The sequence below is a fragment of the Pituophis catenifer genome, unplaced genomic scaffold (genome assembly GCF_029215685.1).
Source record: "Pituophis catenifer annectens isolate HBS135680 unplaced genomic scaffold, rPitCat1.0.hap2 SCAF_2, whole genome shotgun sequence".
NCBI classification, from domain to species: Eukaryota; Metazoa; Chordata; class Lepidosauria; order Squamata; family Colubridae; genus Pituophis; species Pituophis catenifer.
In genome coordinates, this window is record NW_027256882.1 from 124,762,146 (window position 1) to 124,789,966 (window position 27,821).

The following is a 27,821-nucleotide window of genomic DNA, read 5'->3' on the forward strand; positions in this document are numbered from 1 at the left end:
ATAAATAAACAATAATATCTTTTCCAGACCCTTTGAAATGGGAAAGCATTCCATATGTCATGAAATCATGCTAGCCTACTAGCTTATTTTGCTCAATGTTTTCCCTTGTCAAATTTGCTCTTTCATTTCATTCAATGCTTGCAGATATATCATTGGCACAGAAAGAAATATATAATCAAATGAAACAGCCTTTTCTTTTCTGCTCCCTTGTTCTCCTTGCCCATATCTCCAGGAGGCAGCTCAAATAATAGAATTCAAAGATGCCAAAGCAATTTGTGAATGGCAACAAAGTCTACCAACTTGTCTCTGAACTTCTTCAACCATTGTCTTGGCTGGTTTAAACTGGCTCGTAGGTCAAGTACCTGTTCCCATCATAGATATATCCTTGGATGCCCTGTGAAAAAGGAAAGGAAAAGACTGCAATTTCTTCATCTCATGTCTTCTTATCCTTTCCCTGCATTTCAGATGTGCTTTTTTGACTTTTATTCCAGGTGCCACAAATACAGTATTTCAGCAACACTCAACAACAGTCAAAGAAGTAATATTCCACCTCTTAAGATATGGCTTTTCACTTCATATTCACTTGCTAAGCTTGGGATGCTTCCTTCTAGGACTGCAAGGAGGATTTTCTTTTTTTGGCCAATTTTTGGTAGCTGGTCCCAGTTTGGCAGCAATTTCAGTCAGCATTTGAGTCAAGTTACCCAGTCCATTCTTTCTGTATTCTTAGGGAAGTGCTCCACTAAAAGTAGTAATTGGCAAGCACAGAAGAGAGCAGAAATCAGAGGAATCTTGGGGAGGAAGTAATGAAGTGGGATTTCCCCTGGCGCAGGGCTCATTGGTCTTGGGTTTGTAGCATGCAGAGATTTCGCATCTATGAAAACAAGAAGACACCAAAGTCACTCTAATGTAATTCAGCCAGACATGAAATTATTTCCAATACTGTGGAAATTCAAATATCTGAATGTCTCTAACAAGAGAATATTGAACAATAGAGACTGATTATCCTTTGATAAATGGTACACTGATGTAGCAACTTTCCTTGAAACTGTTGATTGACTACATCAATGTGGGTGTCAGTCCTGGAAGCCATCTTTTACTTTGGATACTTTGGAACCCTAACAGTGGGCACCAGCTGGAGTAGCAAAGTAGCAATAGTACATTGCCTGCTTGTAACCTGTCCACATGGCTTCTGATCATCTGCACACTCCAGATGGATCAGATTCTCAAAGCAAGACTTTTAAATGAGATTCTCCTTTTCCCCATTACAGTATACTAACCCTATATTAGGATTCTCTATAAAGAAATCCAACACTGAATAAAGTTTCCAGTCAGATCCAGTCAGAAGTTACTCACTTAATACCACTATATATTCTTCTCTGGCTCAAGCGGGATATCCAAAAGACCTAATTCTGCATATCCTTACATAGGAGCTGCAACAGTCTGTCAACATTCAAATGTACTGAGACTAAAAGGATACCATATTACTCTGAGCAATCTCAATAACTGAAGTTTAAATAATAAGAATTGCAAATAAATTGGATCCAACCAAGCTGGCAGGAATAGCCAACACTCCGGAAGATAGGCTCAAGATACAGAAGGATCTTAACAGACTTGAACATTGGGTGCTATCTAACAAAATGAAATTCAGTGGTGAAAAAAGCAAGGTTCTACATTTAGGGAAGAAAAACAAAATGCACAGGTACCGTATATGTGGTACCTCGCTCAATAGTAGTAACTGTGAGAGGGATCTTGGAGTTCTAGTGGACAACCATTTAGATATGAGCTAGCAGTGTGCAGCAGCTGCCAAAAAAGCCAACACAGTTCTGGACTGCATAAACAGAGGGATAGAATCAAGATCACGTGAAGTGTTAATATCACTTTATAATGCCTTGGTAAGGCCACACTTGGAATATTGCATTCAGTTTTGGTCGCCACGATGTAAAAAAAGATGTTGAGACTCTAGAAAGAGTGCAGAGCAGAGCAACAAAGATGATTAAGGGACTGGAGGCTAAAACATATGAAGAACAGTTGCAAGAACTGGGTATGTCTAGTTTGATGAAGAGAAGGAATAGGGGAGACATGATAGCAGTGTTCCAATATCGCAGGGGTTGCCACAAAGAAGGAGTCAAACTATTCTTCAAAGCACCTGAGGGTAGAACAAGAAGCAATGGGTGGAAACTAATCAAGAGAGAAGCAATTTAGAACTAAGGAGAAATTTCCTGACAGTTAGAACAATTAATACAACTTGCCTGCAGAAGTTGTGAATGCTCCAACACTGGAAATTTTTAAGAAGATGTTGGATAACCATTTGTCTGAAGTGGTGTAGGGTTTCCTGCCTGGGCAGGGAGTTGGACTAGAAGACCTCCAAGGTCCCTTCCAACTCTGTTATTCTATTCTATCTCTGTCAGACCTATGTAAAACTTAAAAGCTTGCTAAGTTCCTTTACACTACTCAGGTGAAGGAAGGAAAAAAGAACAGGCATTGTAATGCATATAGCAGAAAGAGAGAAAAAAATTCCCAGATACTAGTGAAGAAAAACCTTAATGGTAAAACCTAATGCACTTCCAAAAGGCATCTTTTTCACTTTGTAGAATGGTTAAAACCCTCCCAATCTAGCTATCCCTCATCAAACTACAAAGACAGTGCTGTCCACTCTCACTCACCTGGTAACGCTCTGCAGAATTTTCCGTTCATCTTGATCTAGGCATACAGCAAAGGAACAGTTAACTCCGGTGATCTGAACTTTGTCCACTTTCAACTGATATATACCAATTTGCTATAAGAAAAACATATATGAGTTTGTTTCATAGAGACACATTTTTGCTTCCCTCAACCATAGCAATTGGGACAACGGGTGGCATCATTGATCAGTACCTGATTGAAACTCTTTTTAGACTTAGAGCTTTGCCTCTTGATTACCTCGGTGGCAGTAAGAGTCAAACATTCTGTTTTGGGACCTGGAAGAAAAAAGAAATAAAAGTAATAGTCAAATGTGGAATTTCCATACCAACCTTCACAAACTGATTAACCAGTAATTATTAATTACTGAACTACAACACCCCATTCTCAATCAGCATGACTGTCACTGCATCATGGAACATTTAATAAAGTCATTTGCATTAGCCTATGCAGAACATGGAAATTCAAATGTTTCTTTAAATGAGAAGAGCAGGAGAAAATATCCTGAAGGTCCAGAAAAAACTGAAAAACATAAGTTGTCCACTTCAGAAGATGCATGTGTAAGAGAAAGAAATGTACGCTATCCAATTCAGAAGATGCGTGTGTAGGGGAAAAGAGTCATTTTCAATGAAATGCAAATGGGATATTAAAATGGGAGAGTGACTGGATAATGTAGTGGTTAGATGCTCCCCTTTGATGCAGGAGACCAGGCTTTGAATTCTGGCAAGTACCTATATTAACAGTAGGGGTCCTTAGGCAAAGATGCCCTAAATCTTCACCTGCCTCAGTGGTGAAATCCAAATTTTTTTACTACCGGTTCTGTGGGCATGGCTTGGGGGGGGGGTGGTAGGGGAAGATACTGCAAAATCTCCATTCCCTCCCCACTCTGGGGCCAGCCAGAGATAGTATTTGCCAGGTTTTTTTAAAAAAATTAGATTTATATGCCGCCCTTCTCCGGAGACTCAGGGCGGCTTACAATGCGTTAAGAATAACGCATTGTAAGTTCTCCAAACTGCTCAAAATTTCCGCTACCGGTTCTCCAGAATCTATCAGAACCTGCTAGATTTCACCCTGACCTGCCTATCTCAGATATGAAAGCTACAGAGGCAAAAACAGCCATGCCACTTTGGACATCATCTAAATTAACAAGTTTGGCACCAAATGTTGGGGAACCAGGAAAAATCTAACAATACATGGGCTATTGGAACAAACTATACATGGATGAGACAAGAGAACCTGGAATTGATGGAATGTTACCAAAGCAGTGTACCAAAGGAAAGCGGATATCTGAAATGTATGAGGGAATTATGGGTGGACAGAAGAACTACGTCCACATTAATTTAAGAAACAGTTACCAATGAATCAATATAGTGATGAGCAAGCTACTCTTACAACTTGAAATAGATCAACTATACATTACATCCCAGATTCAAGAAGACCTGAATGTGCAACCAACACATGACGCTGGAATATCACTACCATACACACCATTACAGAGCACAACAGTTCTTATGAGGCATAAAATCATGGATAAACTAGCTACTGTAAACCCTCAACATAGCTCAAACCCAAGATTCAGTGGAGAAGTACCATCAGATAGTATGCTAGAAAATACTAGTAGAGTCCTCATAACAATCCTTACTATCACTACCACTATAACTCAAACCAATGAACTGGTATACCCTACATCCTGGAAATGTTTGGCTACATGAAGAATAGCAGAATACTCTACCACAGAAAATGAGGTTAGAGGCTAAGAATACGGAATAGAGAAATTAGTCAACTGATGGAACTATAGAAGGGAGTGAAGATTAAAGATAAGACTCAGCTACTGAAAAAACACATAGGCCTGATTCCATCTGAAACACCAGAGATTTGGCAAACAAAGACTCATAGCACTGACTATGATAAGGACGTACACTGGAGATGCAGATACCAAGAAGATAAATCTTTCTTCTCTAAAGAACTATCCATGCAGTGCAACAACACAATAACAGCTGAGCCACCAATAGCAGAAACTTAACAGAAGTGGAAGAACATTCTAAAAAGATGACACATTAGACCAATGCAAAGTGGCTGCATAATCTGAGGGCTGACCATAGCAATCCCCCAGAACCATTTAGGTTCCCAAGAATGAAGACTGATGAGTTTCAGCATCAAAAAAGATCTGTTTCTTTTGAATAGTTGTTTAAACTGAAGTCTATTTATAGATATACATGATAAAGGAATTTATTATTTTGTATGTAACACAAATTTATGTATTGCCACTTCAGACAATATATAACTAGTAAAAACCACAAAGTATGATTGATTATCATGAAAAAAATGAGAGAATTAGTCAAGAATTATGATGATGTGGTTCTGAATTTGGAGCAGATAGGTATCCTTTTTTAAAAAAAATATATCAAGGTGAGTTCTGAAAAAACATGGATGTGGGGGGGGAGGGGGAATGCTCCTGAAAGCAAAACAATTCAGGAATAGAAAGTTGAAACAATATTAGAAAATAGATTACTCTGTCAGCAGAATGACTACAAAATGGACAGTGCTCCTGACTGCTGTTTTATGATATTTATGTTATTTACAATTTTGATTGTATTTTACTCTAATTTAATTGTTAGGGCTGTCATGTATATGAGATTGGTGGCCATATAAATTTATTAAACGTATAAAAGTTTATTATACAATCTCTATAGATGCAAAAAGACAGCTGCAAAAAGTAATAAAGAGAGCAACTAGCAGTTAATATTAAAGATCCAGAGAAAATATACAGCAGTTTTGAGATATACAGTATATACACACACACACACACACACACACACACACACACACACACATTAATTGAAAGTAAAACTAATAAAATGATTTGGAATGAAACTTAAACAAGGGAATACTGGAAGGAGTATTTTAGAGATCTAAATGGGAATGACAGTGATATGTCAGAGAGTATAATTTTAAAGGTGTTCTAAATGTTAGTGTCTAAGTAAATATTGAAGAAATTAAGTTAATAAATGCTGTGTGAAAAAAGGCAAGGCTGTAGGTGCACTAGAGAATAGTTTAATGTGTGTGCAAAGGCTTCACCTATGCCTGGTAATTGAAAGAAATATCTTCTTATTCCCTTAGACCAAGGCTAAGCTAGCAAACGAATGCAGAAACAACACATTTGTTTACTAACAAACTCCTTAATTCAAACACATATCTTCCTGAGTTTAAGATTATAAGATTCCTCCTTCTTTTAAGATTATATTTAGTATTGTAATGTGACAGATAATACATATATTTTAATAAACCATGTTAATTAATAAATATCATCCCTAGATATCAGTATGTCATCTACCACAACGTTTAGCCTTGCATTTTCCATAATTCTCAGCTCCCATTTCAAAATGCCCATAAGGGACTTAAGGGACTCTTACAAAATTTCCTTACCCTATTTCAAGAAATCACTTGCAATCTGTAATAGGTGCCCATTAAAGTTATTTCTGGTACATTAGCCTAGTTTGTTTAAATGTGCAATTACAAGCATTTGAAGTTGTAAGCATATTGTTCTATCAGGCTAAAAATACGATTTCCTTAGATAATTGGACAGCAGCCAACCCCTCTGTGTTTAAAACCAGTCAGGTTACTGGAGTGCAAACATTTTTGGTTAAAAGCAGGAAAGTGTATGACATTTAGTGTCCAAGATTGTTACTGCATGAATCTAGCAGATATCTCTAAAGCTGTAAGCATACAAAAAAAGGGGAAATATCGGTAGCAGCATTTGGTCTATTGCAGAAGTAGAGAATCTCTCTGGCAAACAGAGTCGTTCAAATCCGTTCTGACTTGGGCTTTGACCAGGCAAGGCAGGCCAAGGTGCCCAGGGAACAGTCTAGTGGTATGATGTGCAATCAACTGGTAACTCCTAAGGAAATCAGTCTGTACTGTCAGCTCAGTTACCTAATTACTAGATCTGGGCACCTAATAGGACATAAAAGTGGCATCAGCCTCTTTGACAGAAGGTTCTTCCTGCCTTGAAAGAAACAGTGATGTATCCCGTCTTCAAGAGGCCATCCTTGGACTTCACATTCTTTTATAATGATTAATTAGTCTCCAACCTTCCCTTTCTGTTTTGTTTCCAGGGGGAAACAAGCAGGAGAAAATGATGACATATGCATAAGAATATCATCACACAATCCCACAATTTAAGGACTAGTGCCAGATGTTGGGACACAAGTATTTAATCATAACATTTGCCTCTCATTACACAAGTGTCAAGTTAACCAACAAGGAGTGCATTAATAAATACACACCTCCATTGCACAGTCTGGGTCTCTCCAAATCAGCTGCCCACTTCTTCAGATAAATCCTAAATTCAACAAGATTCCCCCCCCCAACACTTATTATTCATCTTATGGAAGCAGAATTGTTGTCCACACTTACCAAGTTCCTCTTGTCTCTTACACCCCTTGCTAAGGTTGATGGATGTACAAACTTTTTCAATGTCATTCCAGCGGCTCCTTCCACTGACTGCCCTCTGGAGAAATTAAAGATTGAGTTACTCCCAGTCCCTTGGTTCCTTGTACCAATCTCTGAAGACTGTCGTTAACAGCATTGGCTCTCTCTAATTAAATACATTTCCCCATGAGTTGCTCCCAGTGCTTGAGAACTTTACACTTGTATTGCTGTTTTCTTCCCTTTCTTGAGCAGACTTCCCCTTTCCAACCCAGGTCCTAACATGGGAGGCCCATAAGAAGAACATCTTCCTTACCTTGTTGTAGGTGATCTGTAGTGTTAGTGGGATTGCTTCTCTGTCTCCATCTATGCCAAGACGCTTGCAACCTGGACCTGAACAAAATAAGATGATGATGAGATTGGATGGATGGATGGATGGATGGATGGATGGATGGGAGTAAACACCAATAGAACACAGAAACTCTCTGCAGGTAGTTTAGCAGAGGGAGAAGAGCTGTTTAGTTTTGTAACTGAATAAATACACATGCTGTTCCTCTATTTTGGCTTCTCTCCTCCCTTCAAGAAGACTTCATGTCTTGGGTCCATCAGTGCATAGCTGTTGCCATGACCATCTGTGTCTCTTTTATTGGTTGGTTCACAGCATTGATCCCCTTACTTTCAATGGATACCTGAAAGCAGGAGACTTCCCTTTTGCCTCCTTCTCATAGTACCTTATAGGACGTGAAGGAAAGTCAGACTAAAGAATTCTCTTTTTTTGTTTTCTATGGTGAGCTTTTACAAGCATTCCAGAGAAACAAGATGGCAGCAGTGGAACTGGGTAGATTAGTGTTTCTCCAAAACAAGACCAAAGAGTTGCTGGTCTGCCTATTAATTAATTTAGTTACAAAGGACCTCTTTTATTTTATCAGGTCTGTCTTTCTCATGAGTTTCATGCTAGCAATTGTTGAAGAGAAAACCCTTCAGTAGATGACAGTCCTGTCTGAGTTTATCAATTTGGTTGCTCTTTGCAGGCAGAGCTTTGCTTTTTCTCCTTTGCATTACTGAGTGATCACTGACCAATCCCCAAACTGAACACGAAGTGATCACACAATGAGCCTCCTTTGCCTTACCTGAGGCTTTGATGGCCCGTGTAGCTGCTGAGTGGCCCAACTCAAGGGAGTGGATGAAGATCTCAGTTTTTCTCTCTCCCCCAATGAAAGTGAGCTGTGAAATTCAGAGGAAGAGGCTATTTAACATTCTCCTTCAAGATAAACCAAAGCAAATCACCCCACCACCACTTTGAGACCATTTTTGCTAAAAACAAGTTAACAAACACATTAAATTTGGTTTATAGGACCAAATATGGATTAGAACCAGGAATCAAGATTTAAATACATACTTTCAGAGACAGTTGCAATAAATAACAGGAAGACTACAGTTAATGTTTGTTGAGGCAGTCAGCTCTTCTATAAATAGGCAAGGCAGAAGAAACCAGCAACAATGTTTTGGGAAGAAGAATGAATCAGGCATCTGATGAGGTTTCTAAAATAGTCTAAAAATAAGACTGGCCCATTAGAGCCATGCCTTAGGTAGGGCACCCCCCTCTTCTAATTCTCAAGAAGAAAAATGTATTATTGGGTCTGACTTTTTCTGCCACACAGAAAAATGATAACCTAGCCAAACACAAAATTGGATAAAATATGCTGAGTGAAATTGAAGGTATTCTTGGCCTATTGCATGGGACTGCAATAATAATGACAGCATACTAATAACAATTATTATTATTATTATTTATTACACCCCTGGTTTTTATGATTCTCACCTCTGCCTGATAGACCTGGAGTAATATAGAGTGGGTAGCAAAGCGGCAGTAATAAAGAATCATATCAGCCAGGATGGGAAGTTGGGTGGCTGTTTCCTCTGAAGACTCTCCCTCAGGCTTAATGGATTGCTGCAGATAGACAAAAAGTCATCAGTTCTCTTCCATCTAAACAGTACAGTTCAGTAATTCTCCCACCGCCTTCTGCTAACCCTCTACCCCATAAGAATATCTCCCTAAGACAAGAAAGGATTCTGAGTTTGTTTCCCCAAACATTTCAATTTTTTTAGAGAAAATTTGTAAGTGGAAAGCTAGGCAACTTTGCAAGTCAATACAAAATAAGACAAATACATCCAAATAGGCACAAGGTTTATGTGTATTTAATGCAACTAAATTTAATAATTTAATAAGTATTAATTGCAGTTCTTTGCCACACAGGAGGACATGCATGTTTGTCAGTCCTCCAAGAATCTTAGCATTTTATGGAACCCCATGGCAGGAAGCTAACACATGTTAATGGCCTTATTGTGTAAATGAACAGGATATAATTTAACATTTCTCTTCAAACATAGAAAGGAGAATTACTTTTTGTTTCAATAAGCTGAACACTCAAAGGAGGGTTCTTAATATGTTAATAGAAAGGAGATCTCTTCTCTGTTCTCCACTACCACAATATCACAATTCTGCCTCCATCTTGTCTTAGCTTTCTGTATGGCATCCCTCATGCATGACAAGATCACTTCCTTAAAAATACTCTTTGGTCTTTTGATACATTTCCAATATATAGGCAACGATGACCAAGGGCAAAGGTTTGACAGAATAAGGGCCTGGAGTGCATTGCTGAATAACAAGATGCACACTAAGCAATTCAGAATTTAGAAAATACCTGGCATAAAACGTTGGTGGGGAGATTCATTAGCTCAAGAACATTGCGTTCGTACCAGGGATCCAGCATACCTATATAGAATGAGATATCATTTGTGCTGCTCTCCATCCCTCCCATACCTGGATCCTGAAATAAAAAAAAATACATTTTATTAGCAGCTTTACCGAAACATAGCCGCAATGCTCAAAGGTCCAAGTGGAAATTCTTATTATGCTGAGAACATAGTAACCACTTTTTAAAGACAGATGTATATGAATCCTTGTTCAAATCTAGCTGGATTTGTTGTAAGAAGCATATAGCCTAACAATGCATTCCAGTCAGGTTGCCTCATAGCGTGGGCTTCCAAAATCCAATGCCTCCTCTGGGAGGAGGTTTCGAAGTATTTGTAACAGGAGTCCCAGATTCTATAACAGCTTGTTCCCTATGCCATCTGTCTGGTAAACTTGCAAGATTCATTTTTCTTGCCATGTACATGTATACATCTGAACTAGACTGTGTTGTTTCTCTGTGTCATATAATATATAGGTATATGCATGATTTTGTATTTATTTATTTTGTCATGTTTATGTAGAGTATATTGGAGGTGGTGACCCTCTGAGAGCTGTATGCAACAAAATTTCATTTTAATGTATGCCGATTAGTGTACATTTAAAGTGACAATAAAGTTATTCTAAGTCTAAGTCTATATTGCTAAACTCACCCTCCCCAAATGGGGGATGCACGAAGCAAGCATGACTTGGAGAAGGGATTAGCAGTGACTTCTATCACATTCATGCTATCTTGCCACCAAACACAGAGACTATGCTTTTTCAATTCTCACTTATATCAGCTGAATTTTTGCTATAAAGAGACATGCTCTTAAAGTATTTATCAAAAGCTCATCTAGTCCAGCATGCTGTTCTCACCCAAGCCAACCAGATGTCTCTGGAAAGCACAGAGAAAGGATGTGAGTGTAGCAGCATATTTCCACTCACATCCTGGAGCAACAATTATACCGATGCTGATAAAGATCTAGCACAATTAGCGTCCTTTCACATAGTGATATGTGTAAATCAGTCTAAACCTCTTCTAAAGTAATCCAGGTGGACAACTATCTTGACATTGTTTTGAACATTCAACTAGGTATTACATAAAAAGGTGTTTCCTGATTCAGTTACACTGAATGGCCTCAGTTCCACCATAATGAGGAATGAGGCAAACTTCCCTGTTCATTTTTGCCATTCTGTGGATAGATTTATACAACTTTTATATGAGATACTGTATCTAAAATAATTTAGAATCCACCTCCCCCCAAATCTTTCTTTTTAATAGCAGAACTGCTTCAGGTCCTTAATCATTTAGGAAGGAGTTAATTGAACCTTTTTACTTTAAATGTAACAGCCAAATGTGAATACAGTGTTTTGAGTGTAATTGTACCACAGATTTCTGTAATATTGGTTGCTTTCGTTTTTACTCCTTTCCTACTGATTCCCAAAATGAAACATCCTGGGTCAATGCTGCCACTGACCTATCTTGTACCAGCTCAACCTTTTCTGCTTAATCAATGCCATCTCAAATATCAGGCTGCTATCCTTAGTTACACGATACTTTCACCTCCACGTTCATCAGTTAAAATTATCTAGCAGTGAACGAGCTATGTCTATTCCTATTGGGGATCATCACTTCACTCCCCCCCCCACATTTTTGTTGCTCTCGTTTCAATCATCTTAGCAATTAAAAATAATCTTATCAAGTGAAACATGCCCATCGTATGACTCATCATTCTTTCCAGATAATTTATGAATAAATTGAAAAGCAGTAGTCTTAATGACCCCTCCGTACCAGTTCTCTTTCCTGTCTTTAGTTACTTTCCACACCCTTTTTAAAAAAAAATCAAGTTACCATTTCAGAAGACAATCATATCCACTTTGTTTACTTAGGAATCTTTGCTAAGGAATTCTGCCAAAGCTCTAGGACTAGAACTAGTCCAAGTAAATACAGGTAGTCCTTGGCTTACGAACACATGTGAGATGTAATTACAACAAAAATTTCTGTTGTTAAGCGAGACATTTGTTGAGTGAATTTTGCCCCATTTTATGACTTTTCTTGCCCCAGTTGTTAAGTGAATCACTGCTGTTGTTAAGATAGTAACATGGTTGTTAAGTGAATCATTGGCTTCCCCATTGGCTTTGCCTGTCAGAAGGTTGCAAAAGGTGATTGCATGACCCCAGGACACTGCAACCGTCATAAATATGAACCAGTTACCAAGCATCCGAATTTTGATCACATGACCATGGGGATCTACAAAGGTCATAAGTGTGAAAGACGGTCATGTTTTTTTCCAGTACCATTGTAACTTCGAATGGTCACTAAATGAACTGTTGTAAATTGAGGACCACCTGTAGTGTTGCTTATATCTCTCCAATTTATGTTTGTTGACATTGTCCAAAAACTTATATATGCTGTTATAGAAGCCCTGCTATTTATTCTTCAGCAAGAATACTGTTTCTGTATGCTTGCTAATTTAATCTAGTAATTTTTTTTCACAAATACCAGCTGTAATTTTCTTGATTCCCTTTTTAAAAGGGGACAATATATTATTCAATTTCCAGTTCTTTGATACAGAAACCAATTTTAGTCACATAGCATATATTTTTGCTAGATGAACCACCGGATTCATATTCAAGTTCCTCAAGAACTATTGGATGAAGAATATAAAGAAATAATTATTTGATTTTATTATTACACAGTGTAATAGACTATAAGCATCAGCTCCAACTTTGCCCAGGAGGTTTACCGTTGATCCAGAGCTATGGGAATTAGGACATCCTGATGAAAGAAGAGGGTAAGTCAGTGCAAATGAGGTAGGATTGCTCCTCTTCACAGGGACATAAAAAAATTGCAATCTACAGTACCGAGTTAAACAGGGACAGCTGCTTTCTTGAGATCTGTAAAAAAAAAAGAGAGAGAATATGAATACATGAAGACAGTGATATGCAGTGTCCATTTGCTTTCAAACAGTACGTGATTGGTTCTATTTACAACATCCATCAAAAATAAGGACTTCATGGTAAAAATGAAGGACAACATAATAGGCAATCCTAACATATGCAGCATTACAACCAATGACAACAATGTATATGTCAAATAGCTCTCTTTAAACCCAAAGGGCTGCCGCACTTGGAATCAACTGAAGTTTTCAAATGGTCTTCAAAGGCCGTTCCATACAAAGCACATTGCAATGGTCCAGAACTGAAGGATACTGGGCCTTATCCAGGGGTGAAATCCAGCAGGTTTTGACAGGTTCTGGAGAACCAGTAGCGGAAATTTTGAACAGTTTGGAGAAATGGTAGCAGAAATTTTGAGTAGTTCGGAGAACTGGCAAATACCACCTCTGGCTGGCCCCAGAGTGGGGAGGGAATGGAGATTTTGCAGTATCCTTCCCCTGGAGTGGGATAGGAATAGAGAGTTTGCAGTATCCTTCCCCTGCCATGCCCATCAAGCCACGCCCACCAAGCCACACCACGCCCACCAAGCCATACCCACAGAACCAGTAGTAAAAAAAAGTGGATTTCACTACAGGCCTTATCCTCTAGTGACAGTAGGTGCTAAAAAAGCATACAGCCTATTTCCGATTACACCCCCCCTTTTTTGGCACCTATTTGCATGAACGAGTCATGAACGACAAAAATAAAACATATGACATAACATAAGGACTCAGAAGAAATTTCACTGCAGTGACTAACAGAGAAGCTACTGTAAGCTATAGGAACATTGGTCTTCTAAATATTACATTGGCTGGTCCCTGCATAATAAAACAATAGTTTTGAAAAGGGCAAGAGACAAGTTATGAAGAATCGCTTTCACCCACTTACTTCAGACTACTATAAGCCCGGGCCACTTTCCCTGAGATGCGATCAGAACCAAACACGACTACTCGCAGTGTTGAAATCTTTGTATCTTCATCACAACTCAACAAGGGCCTGCGTTGGACAAAAGTGTTCTGTGCTATATGGCATTGTAAAAGTGTGGCACTCAGCACATGCTGTGGCAGTGACTGTGCCCGTCGGGATCGTGCAGGGATACGCTCCTTGGCTACAGGATTGCAGAGACTCTCTGCTCGGCGTAATGGCAACGACAGTGAGGCTACCTCAGAAACATCTCTCAGATCTCTGCCCAAGATCATTTGGCTCTTGCTCTTGAACAACTTGTATAGCCTGTTGCTCAGCCGATGCCTGTGTGACACTTTTACTTCCTTCAGATCTAAGCGTCCTGTCAAATCTAAAGAGTTGTCATCACTGTCTTCCACATAGCCACTATCCATAGAATCTTTCAGACTGGAGACAAAAGATTTCAAGGACTTCTTAGAGACCAAGGAGAGCTCAGAGTTTTTGGAAAGAGCAGAGATGACAGACACTTGTGAGTCACATGGGTCATCTTCTGACAATGTTGAGTACATAGAGTCTTTCCTGACTGAGGCAAAGGTGGACAACAGGCAGTCTTTTTTGGCAAAGCAATTGTCAACCTCCTCCTCCTCCTCTTCATCCTCCAAAAGAACTTGTTTTGAATAATCCATTTCTTTGTCTAGTACCTCATTCAAGATATCTGTAACAAGGAGGCAGATACAAAATAAGATGTAACAAAAACCCCAACAGTTTAAAGCAGTCTTTATTTGTGGTACACCCTAGAAGATGTCATTTGTCTATAATTTCTGTCTTAGAGCTATTGATATTAATAGTTTAATTAATAAGATAATATCAGGCTCTACTTTTATATATGCTTTCTCTATTTCTAAAAAATCAAGACCAGTCTTAGGTTTATGATTTATATTGATATTGATTGTTTCCTGATTGCTTATTTGTACCCTATGACTATCATTAAGTGTTGTACCGTATGATTCTTGATGAATGTATCTCTTCTTTTATGTACACTGAGAGCATATGCATCAAGACAAATTCCTTGTGTGTCCAATCACACTTGGCCAATAAAAAATTCTATTCTATTCTATTCTATTCTATTCTATTCTATTCTATTCTATTCTATTCTATTCTATTCTATTCTATTCTATTCTATTCTATTCTATTCTATTCTATTCTATTCTATTCTAAAGAAGTTGGGCCCAAGTCTCCTACTTTATTTCAGTCAGGCTTACCAAACCATCCTTCCTCCCCTCTGAAAACATTATTAAGCATGTAAACTGGTCTACAGATTTTAAGCTTACCAAAATTATCCTTATCCCATCTGTACACACAACAGCGAGCAACAGGGATGGGGATCACACGGAGTTTAGACAGCTGGCCTTCATCTGAAGAGAGAAATTGACACATTAAGAGGTAGACAGACTCCATTAGGATGGAGACAGCATCTAAATATATTCACACACCTGTCTTAGCTTTCCTACCTGCTATTTCAGGTAGCCCTGCTGTTCTTGCAATCTCTAGCAAGGCAGATTCCAGCTGTTCTCTAGCAGTTGAAGGATCATTGTTAGTCAGAACTGCCATCTCCTGGGCTTCTGTGGTTCTGGTGAACATTTTCATGAGTTCTTCTGCAGTTTTCAGCTGCATAGAAAGAAAATAATATAAAATTCGATTGGCAATTACTTCAAAAATAAAAGCTACTGCAATCTGAACAAATGTTCACTATGGCAGTAACAGCAGCAGTACCAACACCAACAAAAACAATTTATTCTAGGATGAGGGCGGAGCTGACGTCGCAATGGCACGACGGAAGATCCTGGGGTTCCAGGACCACCGTCGATATCCCTGTCACTGGACGGTCCTTTTTGGACCTCACCGTCCTGTTGAGATGGTGATAGTGGAGGCCACATTCTGTCGATCCCAGGGACACCGCAAAGTCCCTGGTCAATCCAGGAGAAGCCCTTTTTCTGGCAGTGGGGTGGCAGCCATTGTAGCTGCTGAAATTGGGACGGCTCTGGAACGGAAGAAGATCGGAAGGAAGTGTGTTGAATCGGTGAGAGACTTTTAATCATAACTTATATGAGAGAGCACCCTCAGATTGAAAGGAAGATCAAATTGAAGACAGAAGAAAATTAAGCGGCGGAATTAAACAAGTCGAAGGTAGTTTTTTTTACTTTCAAATTTTTTGTATTGGTGGATGCTTAAATGCTTTTTGCTTTTCAACCTGGACTGGACTGGATTGGACTGCAGATTTCCGACTTGCTATTGAATTTTTAAATTTTTTAGTGTCTTTTTATTATAAATTCGTTCTGATTTCATTTTTTGGTATTTTTTTTCTCTCCTATTTGGCTATTTTTATTCCAATGTACATTGAATATAGCAGGGGAAAGGGAAGAGAATATGTAACACTGCCATCTAGTGGTTTGTAAATTTTATTTCTTTTTCTTTGATTCAAGAAGTAACAATTGTGTTACAATTCAAGGACTCTGAGCCTTTTCATAGATAAAATAATGGGGAGAACATCAAAGGACATTAAAACTGTCTGTAGAATTATTTATTCAGGTGTTCTTCTGGGAGCTATCAGAGGCAGAAGTCTGAGATTGAATAAGAAGGAATTTATAGTGACTCTGAAAGAGAATTGCAAATACTATTTGGGACCTAATAAAAGAATCCTCGGATTTTAAGCAGAAGTGATTTTTATTTAGACATTTTTTTCTCTCATCCTTTTCCCCCCCTAAGTGGTAGTTTCTTCACCTTTTCCCTGTGTAAGCATTTTTAATTGGACTATGAGTTGATGGAGGATTTTTAATTTTTCTTCTTTAATTTTTAATTTATTTTTTTTACAAATATATATAATTTTTTTTGTCTCTTTTCTCCTTTGGTTTTTTATTTTGCTTTTTTCCTCTCTTTTTTGGAGTGGAGATTGCCAAAGTGGTTAATATTTTTTATTGGACTGAATTGGATTAAGGCATACAAGAGCCTGAAGATTGCTTCTTTGTTTTTTGTTGTTTTTTCTTTTTTTCTTCTTTTTTTGCTTTTTGCGTAGTTTATTGATATTTGGGGTAATACTTGCCCCATCCATAAAAGGATTAAGGTATAGAAGAACCTGAAGAATTTGGTTTTTTTTATTTGTTTAAACCTTTTGCAACTACTTCACAGAATGAGTAAAAAAGCAACAGCTATTGGCTCTTCCACATCGACGCCTTCTCCATCACCATCTGGAGGACAGCGGTCAATACAGACGATGCTATAACAGGAGAAGGAGAGAGAAAAAGAGAAAGAAAAGGAGACGACACTACAGATGATTTTACAAGGAGTTCAAAATATACAAACAAGAGTAGAGAAGATTGAACAAAGAACAGAGAAAACAGATGACAAAGTGGAGAACATACAGCAAATGATGATGAAATATGAAGATAGACTCCAAAAAATTGAGAAAAAGGAAGAGCAAAGAGAGAAAAAACCAGAGAGTAGGAAGCTTATTGGTATATCAGTGCAGCTCATGAAGCAGAACTTTATATGGACATAGTGAGACCTGCCAATCACTGATCAAGCTGCTGCACTATGGATCGGATGTAGCTTCTGAGTAATTTTCAGGGAATGACCTCATATAGAGGTCATTGCAATAGCCCATCTGAAGAAAACCAAGGCATGAGTAATTGTAAGAGTGATTCTCTGAATTCGGGAGCAAGTGGTGTACAAATTAGATTTGTGTAAAGACCTTCCTGGGCATAACTGCCACCTATTCCTCAAGCAAAAGGTAATAGTTCCAGTAGATGCTGTGATTGTACACTACTGTTGAATGAGGGAGTGTTGCCCCATTGAAGACCAAGGGTGGAAAGTTCCCAGCATTAGGTCATAGCATCCACAACCAGGTTTTCCCAGTAATAAGTTTGAGCCTGTTCCTCCCATCCAGTTACTGACAGCTTCCAGGCATAAAGACAATACCTTGACATCACTTGGCCAACCGGAGGTCAAGATATGCAACAAAGTACTATCCACATATTTATGATATATGCCCCTGAAGCAATGACTAACCCCTCCAGTTGCTTCATGTATATATTAAACAGGAGAGGGGAGAGTATTGAGTCCCACTGCACCTCACGAAGCAGCAGTATTGAATGTGACCTCTTTCCACCACCATCAATGACTGTGGAGAAAGGAGGCAATTGCAGTACTGGACTTCCCATTCCTATTTCCCTGCAGCCAGTCCAGAAATATATCATGACTGATGGCATTGAAGACCATTAAGAAATCAAGGAGGGCCAGGACAGATACATCACCCAAATCCTAACTTCACTACAGGTCACTGACAAGTTACCAAAGCTGTCTCCATACCAAGTCCTAGCCTAAAACCTAACTGAAAATAATTTTATTTATTGATGTATTTGGAATGCATGTATTTATATTTCTACTATTAATAGCAATATGAATAAATAAATCAAGGCCTAGACCAGAGGATTTTCTTTACCTTCAGGATTTGACGTAATTTTGCCAGGTTGCATCTGGTCCCAAAGTTAGCTTGGTATGTGTGCTCCAGGAGTGTCACTAGTAATGTATGCTGGGAGTAGTCTGCAGAGCTTAGCTTTTCAGCAACTGATAGGAATTCCTCATCAACTTCTGAAGGATTCAGCAATAGGACTGTTCTAGGGAAAGAAGACAGGAAAACAAGCAAACCATTAATAGAAGAGAATATGTAGCTCAGGGTTGCAGCATGGAGTCCTTAGTGATGTTTCCAATGAAATGTTTGCAAGCAAAGCCCCGAAGTCAGAGAGCCACAAGGATCCAAAGCTGTTAATAACACACCAAAGGAACAAAGCCTCTTCCCCTACAGATAGGTTTTCCTAAGCTGGTGTCCTACAGTTGTGCTAAAGGTAATGGGCATTATGGTCCAATCATCCTGAGGATATCAGGTTAGGAAAACTGCTCTAAAAATGTAGAATGTTTAATACTTACACGGTAGAATTCTCACAGTCTTTTTGAGGTAATCCTTGCTCAGCTTTAACAAGCCTTTGAAAAGCAATCCCTGTAAAGGAAGGGAAGCGGTCAGCCAAAGAAGCAGCATGAGCTGGCTTTCACCATGCAAAACAGGACAGCAGTGATACAGGTTGAGCAACCCATTCCATGCTGTATGTTCCCATTCTGTTGTGCACATGAGAGTGTGCAATTTGACAATAAATACATTGAAATTTAAAGGTAAACCATCAGTTTTCTGCTTCCTCGCCTTTTGTGCTCATGAAAATAAACAAAATAGATCAGCTAAGTACTTTTAAGGCTTAAGATCCCTGTCTGTCAATTTTAATACATACCCAATGCACCATGACCTAGACTGTCTTGAAAAGACTATCTTGTTTACTATATTGTCAAAAAACATTAGGGAATCCAGAGCTATAGGCTAGACTCAGAAATCCAGAGAAAAACAAAATCCTGTCCAAAAAAGCTTCAGCTTTGCAAAGTTCATGCAAGAGCCAACTTGGAATGAGAGAGGGACAATCTGCTTTTCACAATCCTGAGAAAGTAGGATGGGAATGGCTGGGAAGAGGACTTAGGAGTTTACCAGATTCTGGGTGGCTCCCATTCTGATGGTGTTCAGGAAGTTATTAAAGAGCTAGCTATTATTTGCATCTTTGGTCAAGTGGAATTTGAACCCTTTGCTGTATAGATTCTGTGTGGAGGAGTTATATGTTGATTTCAGGTCACTCATTTTTTTGTAACTTTTATTTACCTTTACTTGTATGTTGTGTAGTCTATAAATTGTATAAACAAATAAATAAAATTAGCCACTGTCTGGTTAGATAGCCAAGACAGGGGAACAACATTCTTTAAAATGTTATTCATGACTAAAACTAAATTTGGGACACTTTCATGCTTTCTATTTATTCAATTTAATTGAACAAACATCTATGACTAGGAAATCTAAATGTATCAACATGCTTAAAATTGCCATATCATTGTCCAGCAAGCTGTCTTCCCAGGACAGTGTGCTTAGCTCAATCAGTCTCCAAAAAATTCCTGAAGATTCCTACCTGGGGCTTTGAGTTCATTGTTGATTAAGTTAAGTAATTCCTGACAGATATTGCAGTATGGCACAGGCCAGGTGAGAAAATCACGGTACATCCTCACAGCTCTCAAAAGCAGATCAGAATCCGAAGGAAAATGGGGGATCTAAGGAGAAAAGGTATTTTAAAGAGGTGCATCACTTGAGGACAAATAACACAAGGGCCAATTGGAGATATCAAGCATGAGCTGATGCTACAGATTTATCTGTTTAACAGCATGGTAACACCTCCCCCCAGAAAAAGCTCCAGGGAAAAAAAGGAAAAAAAAATCTTCATAACACAATAGCACAGAATTTGATGTTCTCTCTCTCTCTCTCTCTCTCTTCCCTCCCTCCTCCCTCTCTCCCTCTCTTTCTCTCTCCTTCATTTATTATTGCCATTGGTAGTCCCTCTTATAAGAAGGGAAGCCCACCCTTCTAATGGATTATAAGATCCATCAATAAATGTCACTTAATAAAATGGTCAAGAGACAGCTGAAATAAGTGTAAAAAAGTTCTCGAGTTCCCAAACATAGATTGTTCAATCCATATTTATTACAATGGCCACTACTTTTTAAAGCTACAATATCTTGTCTTAAACACATTCCTTTTTATTTTTATTGAGGACTGATAGATTTGAAGAGGTAGAATCTAGACAGTGAAGACCTCAGTCTTGTAGAGAACACCTGATCATTGACTTACTTTTCCAACTGACCTCATCTTTCCACTGAAGCATATATTAAAATAAATTTCTGGCTTGCTACTGCAGCCAAGGTTTCTCTGGTTATTATTTAGTCGCATTTCTATGCCTCCCAACTCCCTAGGGACTCTGGGCGGCTTACAGCAAAAAAACAATGTGAACAATATCCCGTAAAATTTGTTTAAAAGAACATTAAAACCCATACACTCCATTCCATGGCCGGGTCTCACAAGATCGCCATAGCGAGATCAACGGCCCCAGGCCTGCCAGAAAAGCCAGGTCTTCACCGCTTTCCAGAAGGCCAATAGGGTGGGTGCGGTCCAGACCTCAGGAGGTAATTGGTTCCAGAGAGCCGGGGCAGCCACAGAGAAGGCCCTCCCCTGCGGGCCCGCCAACTGACATTGTTTAGCTGACGGGACCAAGAGGAGACCAAATCTGTGGGATCTTACCGGTCGATGGGAGCTATGCGGTAGAAGGCGGTCTCGAAGATAGCCTGGCCCTGAGCAATGTAGGGCTTTAAAGGTAATAACCAACACCTTGAATTGCATCCGGAGATCGATACGGAGCCAATGCAGCTCGCGGAGAATTGGTGTAATGTGGGTGTATCTAGGTGCACCCACAATAGCTCACGCGGCTGCATTCTGGACCAACTGTAGTCTCCGAACACTTTTCAAGGGTAACCCCATGTAGAGCGTGTTACAATAATCCAACCGTGAGGTGACAAGGGACAGATTACTATGACTTCCTCAAGCAGAACCTCTAACTCTGATGATATTGCTTGACTTATTTCTTTCATTGTGCTTCAATAAACACAGGGTCCAGTGGTAGTTGTTTACAGCACGCCTTCATGATAGATTATCGCATCAATTTAGAAAAAAATCTAAATGACAGTGAGTCATCATCACAAAGGCTTGACTACTGAGCTAGACCATGAATTTCAGGGTTTAAGCTCCAAACTTACACACAGGACAGTTGCACTGAAGAGAAAGGCCAATGGAGTAAAGAGATTGTAGTCACATTTTTCTTGGACCTTCATAAAAAAGAAAAACAAGAAAGAACAGAAAATGAAAATATGTAATTTGGTAAACTACTTAAAAGAAAATCCATTAAAAGCAATATTAATCTCACTTTGCATAGTTTTTACACATTATACTAAAACATATTTCATAATATAGAGCAGAAGAGTTGGATTCCCACATTATTCAAAAAACACACTTATGTGTTGTGGTGCAAAATGTGGACCAGGCCTGTAGGGTACTTGTTCCAGTGATAAAGTCACTTTGAATGGTGATTCTGAGCTCTGGCACAATACTCAACATAATTTATCAGTACATCTTTCTAGATAGTGGTGCTAGTTGGAAAAAGAATGACATTGTGACAGAGAAGAGTGGGTCAACCTACAGTATTCTTCAAAGCACCAAACAGCAGCATAAGAAGTAACAGATGGTAACTTATCAAAGAGAGATCCAACCTAGAATTAAGGAGAAATTGCCTATCAGCGAGAACAATTCATCAATGGAATGGCTTGCCTCCAGAAGTTTTGGGTGCTCCATTACTGGAGATTTTCAAGAAGAGATAGGACACTCATGTGTCTGGAATGGTATGCTTGAGCAGAGGGTTGAACTAGAAGACCTTCAAGGTCCTTTCCAATTCTGTTATTCTGACATTGTATTAGATACTACAGGCAAGTGAAGTGATGCCTTTTGCAGAAGATGCTTGTCTTTAGATGCTTTAGATGTGACCTTTCAGATGCTGTACAATGGTATCTCCATCTTCTGTGTCCACAGACCAGGATGGCTTGGTCTGAGAGGAATCAGAATTAAACTATACTTTGAGAGCCAATGTTCTCACTGCTTACTGTAAAGGTACTGCTAGAATAGTATGGTTTTATTTGCTTATATCTATTCATCTTTTTTTTAATTAATTATTTTTTTAAAAAAAGGTTCAACAAGACCAAAGTAATAACAACAGTATCCTCACATTCAAGAAAGATTCACAGCTATCAAAATGAGAAGCATGAGTAGCATTATCAAGAAGTACTGAAGTTTAAACTATACTCCTTTATAAAAGGAGTTATAGGGGGAAAACACCTTGGGATTTATAGATGTAAGAATCCAATAGATGAGATGGGAGGGGGAATCAAGATGGAGAAGGTTGAATTGAACAAATGCAGCATTGATTGGCATGCCAGGGGCCACATTCAGAAAGTTCTGAGTAGAATTGAAAGAAAAATTAAACTTTATTTAATTTCATTGGATTAAAATTACAAATACTTAATAGCAATAGCACTTAGACTTATATACCGCTTCACAGTGCTTTACAGCCCTCTCTAAGCAGTTTACAGAGCCAGCGTATCTCCCCCAGCAATCTGGGTCCTCATTTTACCGACCTCGAAAGGATGGAAGGCTGAGTCAACCTTGAACCGGTGAGATTCGAACTGCCGAACTGCTGGTAGCTGGCAGTCAGCAGAAATAGCCTGCAGTACTGCATTTATTTAATATTTTTACCATTATACAGAGTTTTGTTTTTTTAAAAAGAGAGAGAGAAAGAGGACTTTGAGTGCTTCATCAAAGGTTCTGGAGGCTTTGGTTTATTTCCTATGATCCAAATGTGACTTTTTATTAAACTCCATGGTCTTGTACAGATGAAAAGGAAACTTTCTTCTAATGGATTCACACCTGTGATTTGATTTTGCTTTATGTACCCTGAACCAAACACTATTTCTAAATTACAAAAACTCAAAATAACCGCGGCAAGGCTCTATTAAAGAACCAGGAAGTCACTGACAGGGAGAAAAGAAGAATAAGTCCAGAAGATATCAAATGGATTTACTGGAACTCCTTACACTAATCTCTATTCAGTAACACTGAAGTAACCTTGTTTCAGAATCAAAGCAAGTTCCTTTTTCAATAGAAAGGTGAGACCTCCCTTGCTGAACCTGCCCATTTCACAAAAACAGGTATTCTCTGGAAAAAAAGAGGAAGGTGGAATTTGATCAAAGGAATGAATTTTAATGTCTATTATTAGGACAGTAGCTTCATATCAGGAGCTGTTGTTCAAAGCAGGATAGATTTTAAAAAAACAACACCTTTCTGAATCCTGCATGACCCAACTCTGGACTTTAGCTGCTGTTTCCATCACAGCAGAAAACAGAACTGACAATTTCAAACTAGTTCCTAAATCTACTGAGACCAGATGTCTCTCAATAAAGATGGAATCAGTTCCAAGAAGGATGCAGATAGGCAGTTAGATAATCTCATTAGATGCTCGTCCACAAGATGATTTCCCTTTTGTAGAAGGTTCAACACATGCAAACAAGGTAATTGTATCATCAAGAAGGTAGTTCATCATCAGATCTTATGTTCTTTCCCATGTCTCCCTTTGTTTTACCTCTTGAGTCTTCTGTAGGATTTTTTCCAGGAGAATGAGGTAGTTCCCTGCATCGCGACTAACTAGCTCCTGGAGGGTCCAGCAGTTCAGACAAAGCCCAGCTATTTGGAAGAGAGGAAAAATAATTAGAGAATATCCAATCATACCACAAAGCCAAGAGCATAAGTAGTTTTCACTAAAGAAGTCTGCTTGCCCATAAGATTTTGCAGATTGCACATACATTACCTGCAGAACATAGGATCAGATCTTTTGCCCTGCACAATCGTGAGCTATTTATACTCATTGATACTATGCAAACCCATAATGTATGCCCTTTTTAACCTGAGTGTGTATTCCACCTGTCACTCAGAGCAGCAAAGCAAGTGTACCAATTGAACTGAAGGTAGTGTTGCGGGCCAGATAAGGGCCTTTTAATATCATAGAGGGAACATCTTTGTATTTAGACTAATCCTTGGAGGAAGGACAAAATCAGTCCAGGTTGGAATCTGAGTTTTAAGTTAAAACCCTCCTTCAGGTCTGATGCTCTGAGGCTATCCACTGAATGATATGATTGATCTGAGAATAAAGCAGAAACTGTATATGCCATTTTGAAATATGTTTAGTAACAATAATTAATATTACAACACAGACTAATTATTGATAACTTAAATGGCAAAGTGAAGGTTCATACCATCAACATGAGTATCAGAAAAGCACCAGAGATGAGTTTCAGCCGGTTCTGATCAGTTCTGGAGAACCAGTAGCGGAAATTTTGAGTAGTTCGGAGAACCGGTAAATACCACCTCTGACTGGCCCCGCCCCCATCTATTCTCTGCTTCCTGAGTCCCAACTGATCGGGAGGAAATGGGGATTTTGCAGTATCCTTCCCCTGATTGGGGGGGGGGAAATGGAGATTTTACAGTATCCTTCCCCTGCCATGCCCACCAAGCCATACCCACAGAACTGGTAGTAAAAATTTTTGAAACCCACCACTGAAAAGCAACTATGATATACAATCAACAGGCTGGCCAGTGTCTCTTTGTTAAATTATTTTTTAACTGGCTTCATATTTAATTCACCTGGGCTAAACAAGCCTCTAAATCCAGTAACTCGTAGAAAGTAATTTAAGATGCTGCCCACTGGTTCACGTAACTCTGTATTGCTGCATTGAATGGCAGCACCTTCCTAAGATTTATAGTCAGAGTTTCTCCTACCCTAATAGGAGATGCCAAGGGGCAAAAACAGCCCTTTATTTTCTGTAAATGTGCTCAAAGTATATCAAATAACACATTCTGAAAGCAGCAAAATTTTATAGCTGGGTGATAGTGGGTGGCAGAATTCATATTGCTGCGGGCTGATACAGTGGGGGAGATACTTTTTCAGAATGCAGCATGTTCTTCTTAGAATTATATTGTCCCCCAGAAATGCTAAATCCTTAACTTGGCATCTGTGGTTAGCATTTCCTCTCTCAATTCTTTGTCATATAAGTAAATCTCAAAGGTTGCAACCAGCAACTGTTGAAAACCTCACTGGGAGATGTAAATATCAAGGTTCCACCCATGATAAAGACATAGGCTGACCAATATTAAAGCAGACTATTATCATGAGAAATTGTCATAAATACTGATTGAAGCCCCTAACCTTCTATAGTCAGTATTTTAGACTGATGGCAGCCAAGATATAAAATGCAAGATGGTACATTATGGAAATAACTGACAATCAGATGTAAAAATGACATTAGAAATACATGTATGATGCGTATACTGAAATGGCAAAACCATCTAATTTAACCTGTTGAGGATATTGGAGTGCATTTCTTTAAACTGTCTAGCATGTTCTCTCTCTCTCTCTTGCCCTACACTTTTTCCCCAATGCTAGGCAATTCCCTTCATTTGCAGATTCCTTCAAAAAACCAAAGTCTGTTCCGGAGAATTCTTAGAAGGTTTCAGATGGCCAGAAGGAAGCAACAGGCTGAGGATTCCGTCTAATTCACGGGTGTCAAACTCAAGGCTCATGGGCCACATCCAGCCCACGGGGTGTTTAGATCTGGCCCATGGGACCACCTGGAAACAGCAAAGGACTGGCTCATGGTGCCTCTGCCAGTGAAAATGGAGCTCGGGAGGGCCGCATGCAGCCCTCCTGAGCTTTGTTTTCTCTGGCAGAGTGTTGCAGGAGGCTGTCCCAGCTGAAAACTGAGCTCGGGAGCCTGGGGCGCCTGTGCTCGGGCCACAGGCGCCCCTGACACGAGTAACTTCAAGCTGGCCATGCCCACCCCAGCCTCCAAAGCCAAACACAACCTTGATGCAGCCCTCAATAAAACCAAGTTTGACACTCCTGGTCTTGGGGGCCACTTGGACACAAATATCCAAGTGGGTACAATAGATGCCTCTTCTCTTTCTATTCTGCTATCACACTCGGACTGCTTGCTATTGGAAAATTCTACAAACAAAAGGCTGTGCACATTGAAAAATGGCAGTGCCTGGGGAAATGGTGCTGATTTCCTTCTTCTAAAGCTCTGGAAATTGAAATGAGGTTTCACTGACTAACAGAACAATATTAGACCCTTCCTGCAAAAGAAGGCAACACACCTGCAGCAGGAAAGATGGAAGGACAGACAATTCTGCTGAACGTTGCCCAGCATTGCCTTAAAGCGTATTAGAGGATTTGGAAATGCCCAGGTTTTGGATTAAACTAGGGTTGGTGCATCTACCCCTCAAGTGGAAGCTTCTCTCCTTGCTCTTAACTTTTCTCAGTGATAAGAATAAGCAAATATGTCTGAAAAAAATATCTGTCTAGAGGAAGGGAAGAGAATTGAAGAGGAAAGCCAGCAGTTTTGCTATTTCTAGACACTTTCTATAGCATTAGTCAAAGGAGAAAAATTAAACAGAAGGCTACACAAGTCTATTCAACCACTGTATATAAGCTCAATAAATGATGTCAATACCATACATATCAAATACAAAATTTGAAGCTATGGAACCAGAATTTCAATTTTCAAATGCACTACCACAAGTTGTCTTCTTCTTTCTTTTGAAGCAGCTACAAACATTTCCACCACTAAAGTCCCACCTGTAAACAGCATTCCTCTTGCTAGTCTGACCCTTTTTGACTCCCAAGGATGTTTTGCCTGGTTTAACCTTTGGAACTAGTCTTTGTGGTGACCTTGTTGCTATTGAAACTTGCAGCATCACAAGGCCAGAGCTCAACACAAAAATACACCTGTGATAGTAGAGCAAAGTACCCGAGCACACACTCAGTGTTTACCATATTCCCCCAGCTCTCAAGGAGACGTTTTTACTAAGTAGGGGGTTATTAGTTAGGCTCTTAAGAACTTTAACCTAGAATAGAAATGGAAGAATTGTAATAATGAGGGGTAGTAATAGTAGTTTGTTATTTAGATTAAATGTATATAGACCAATATCATAGTAGCTACACCTTTTCTTCAAATAGTTATGTGCAGTTCAGAGCCCAATGGCCCCATGCATCCTATGGAATCCATACTCCAAATTGACACTAAATTCTAATTTTAAAGGGAAAGGGAGATAAATGAATTCATACTTGGGGAGTAATAAAACTCACTGTACATTTTATTGTTTTAGAGTACAAGAATTTTAATTTTCTCCCAAACCAGCTTTTGATATATGGCTCCAAAAACCAGCTATAGCTCTTAGCTCAGCAAAACCTGAATACTAGTAGTTTTAGTACACTACTAGTACTTCTTTACTCGTATTATATTCTACTAGTAGTATCTTCTACTAGCAGTACTTCTTTACTAGTAGTAAGTAAAGTTTTTTCACTTACCTGTCCATGTACTTGCAGAAAATGTCCTTTTGCTAAGGCCATGAAGGCACCTCTCCAATGCATGGTGGATCCTGTCCTCTGTACACGTCGTGTGCTGCATTTTATTTCATCTCCTAAACAAGATTAATTAATTAATTAATTCAAACCTAATTAGAGTAACCCACCCCAATTTTTAGCTTAATCCACCTCTGACCTTTAGGTTTCTT

The 27,821-nt window shown here is 39.0% G+C and overlaps 1 protein-coding gene across 1 annotated transcript; it reads right to left on the reverse strand.

The window, feature by feature from the left end:
* Positions 1 to 603: 603 nt before the first annotated feature.
* On the reverse strand, positions 604 to 27,715 carry PIK3R5 (phosphoinositide-3-kinase regulatory subunit 5). The gene is made up of 18 exons (XM_070934488.1): positions 27,616 to 27,715; positions 23,836 to 23,936; positions 21,407 to 21,475; positions 19,735 to 19,873; positions 18,665 to 18,734; positions 18,180 to 18,354; positions 15,193 to 15,349; positions 15,013 to 15,096; positions 13,667 to 14,396; positions 12,589 to 12,739; positions 9,813 to 9,938; positions 8,930 to 9,058; positions 8,238 to 8,331; positions 7,424 to 7,500; positions 7,096 to 7,189; positions 2,860 to 2,957; positions 2,664 to 2,758; positions 604 to 871 (listed from the first exon to the last, which is right to left on the reverse strand). Exons 1-18 carry the CDS (start codon positions 27,713 to 27,715, stop codon positions 724 to 726), a joined length of 2,637 nt encoding a protein of 878 aa, XP_070790589.1. The 3' UTR covers positions 604 to 723.
* Positions 27,716 to 27,821: the final 106 nt, after the last annotated feature.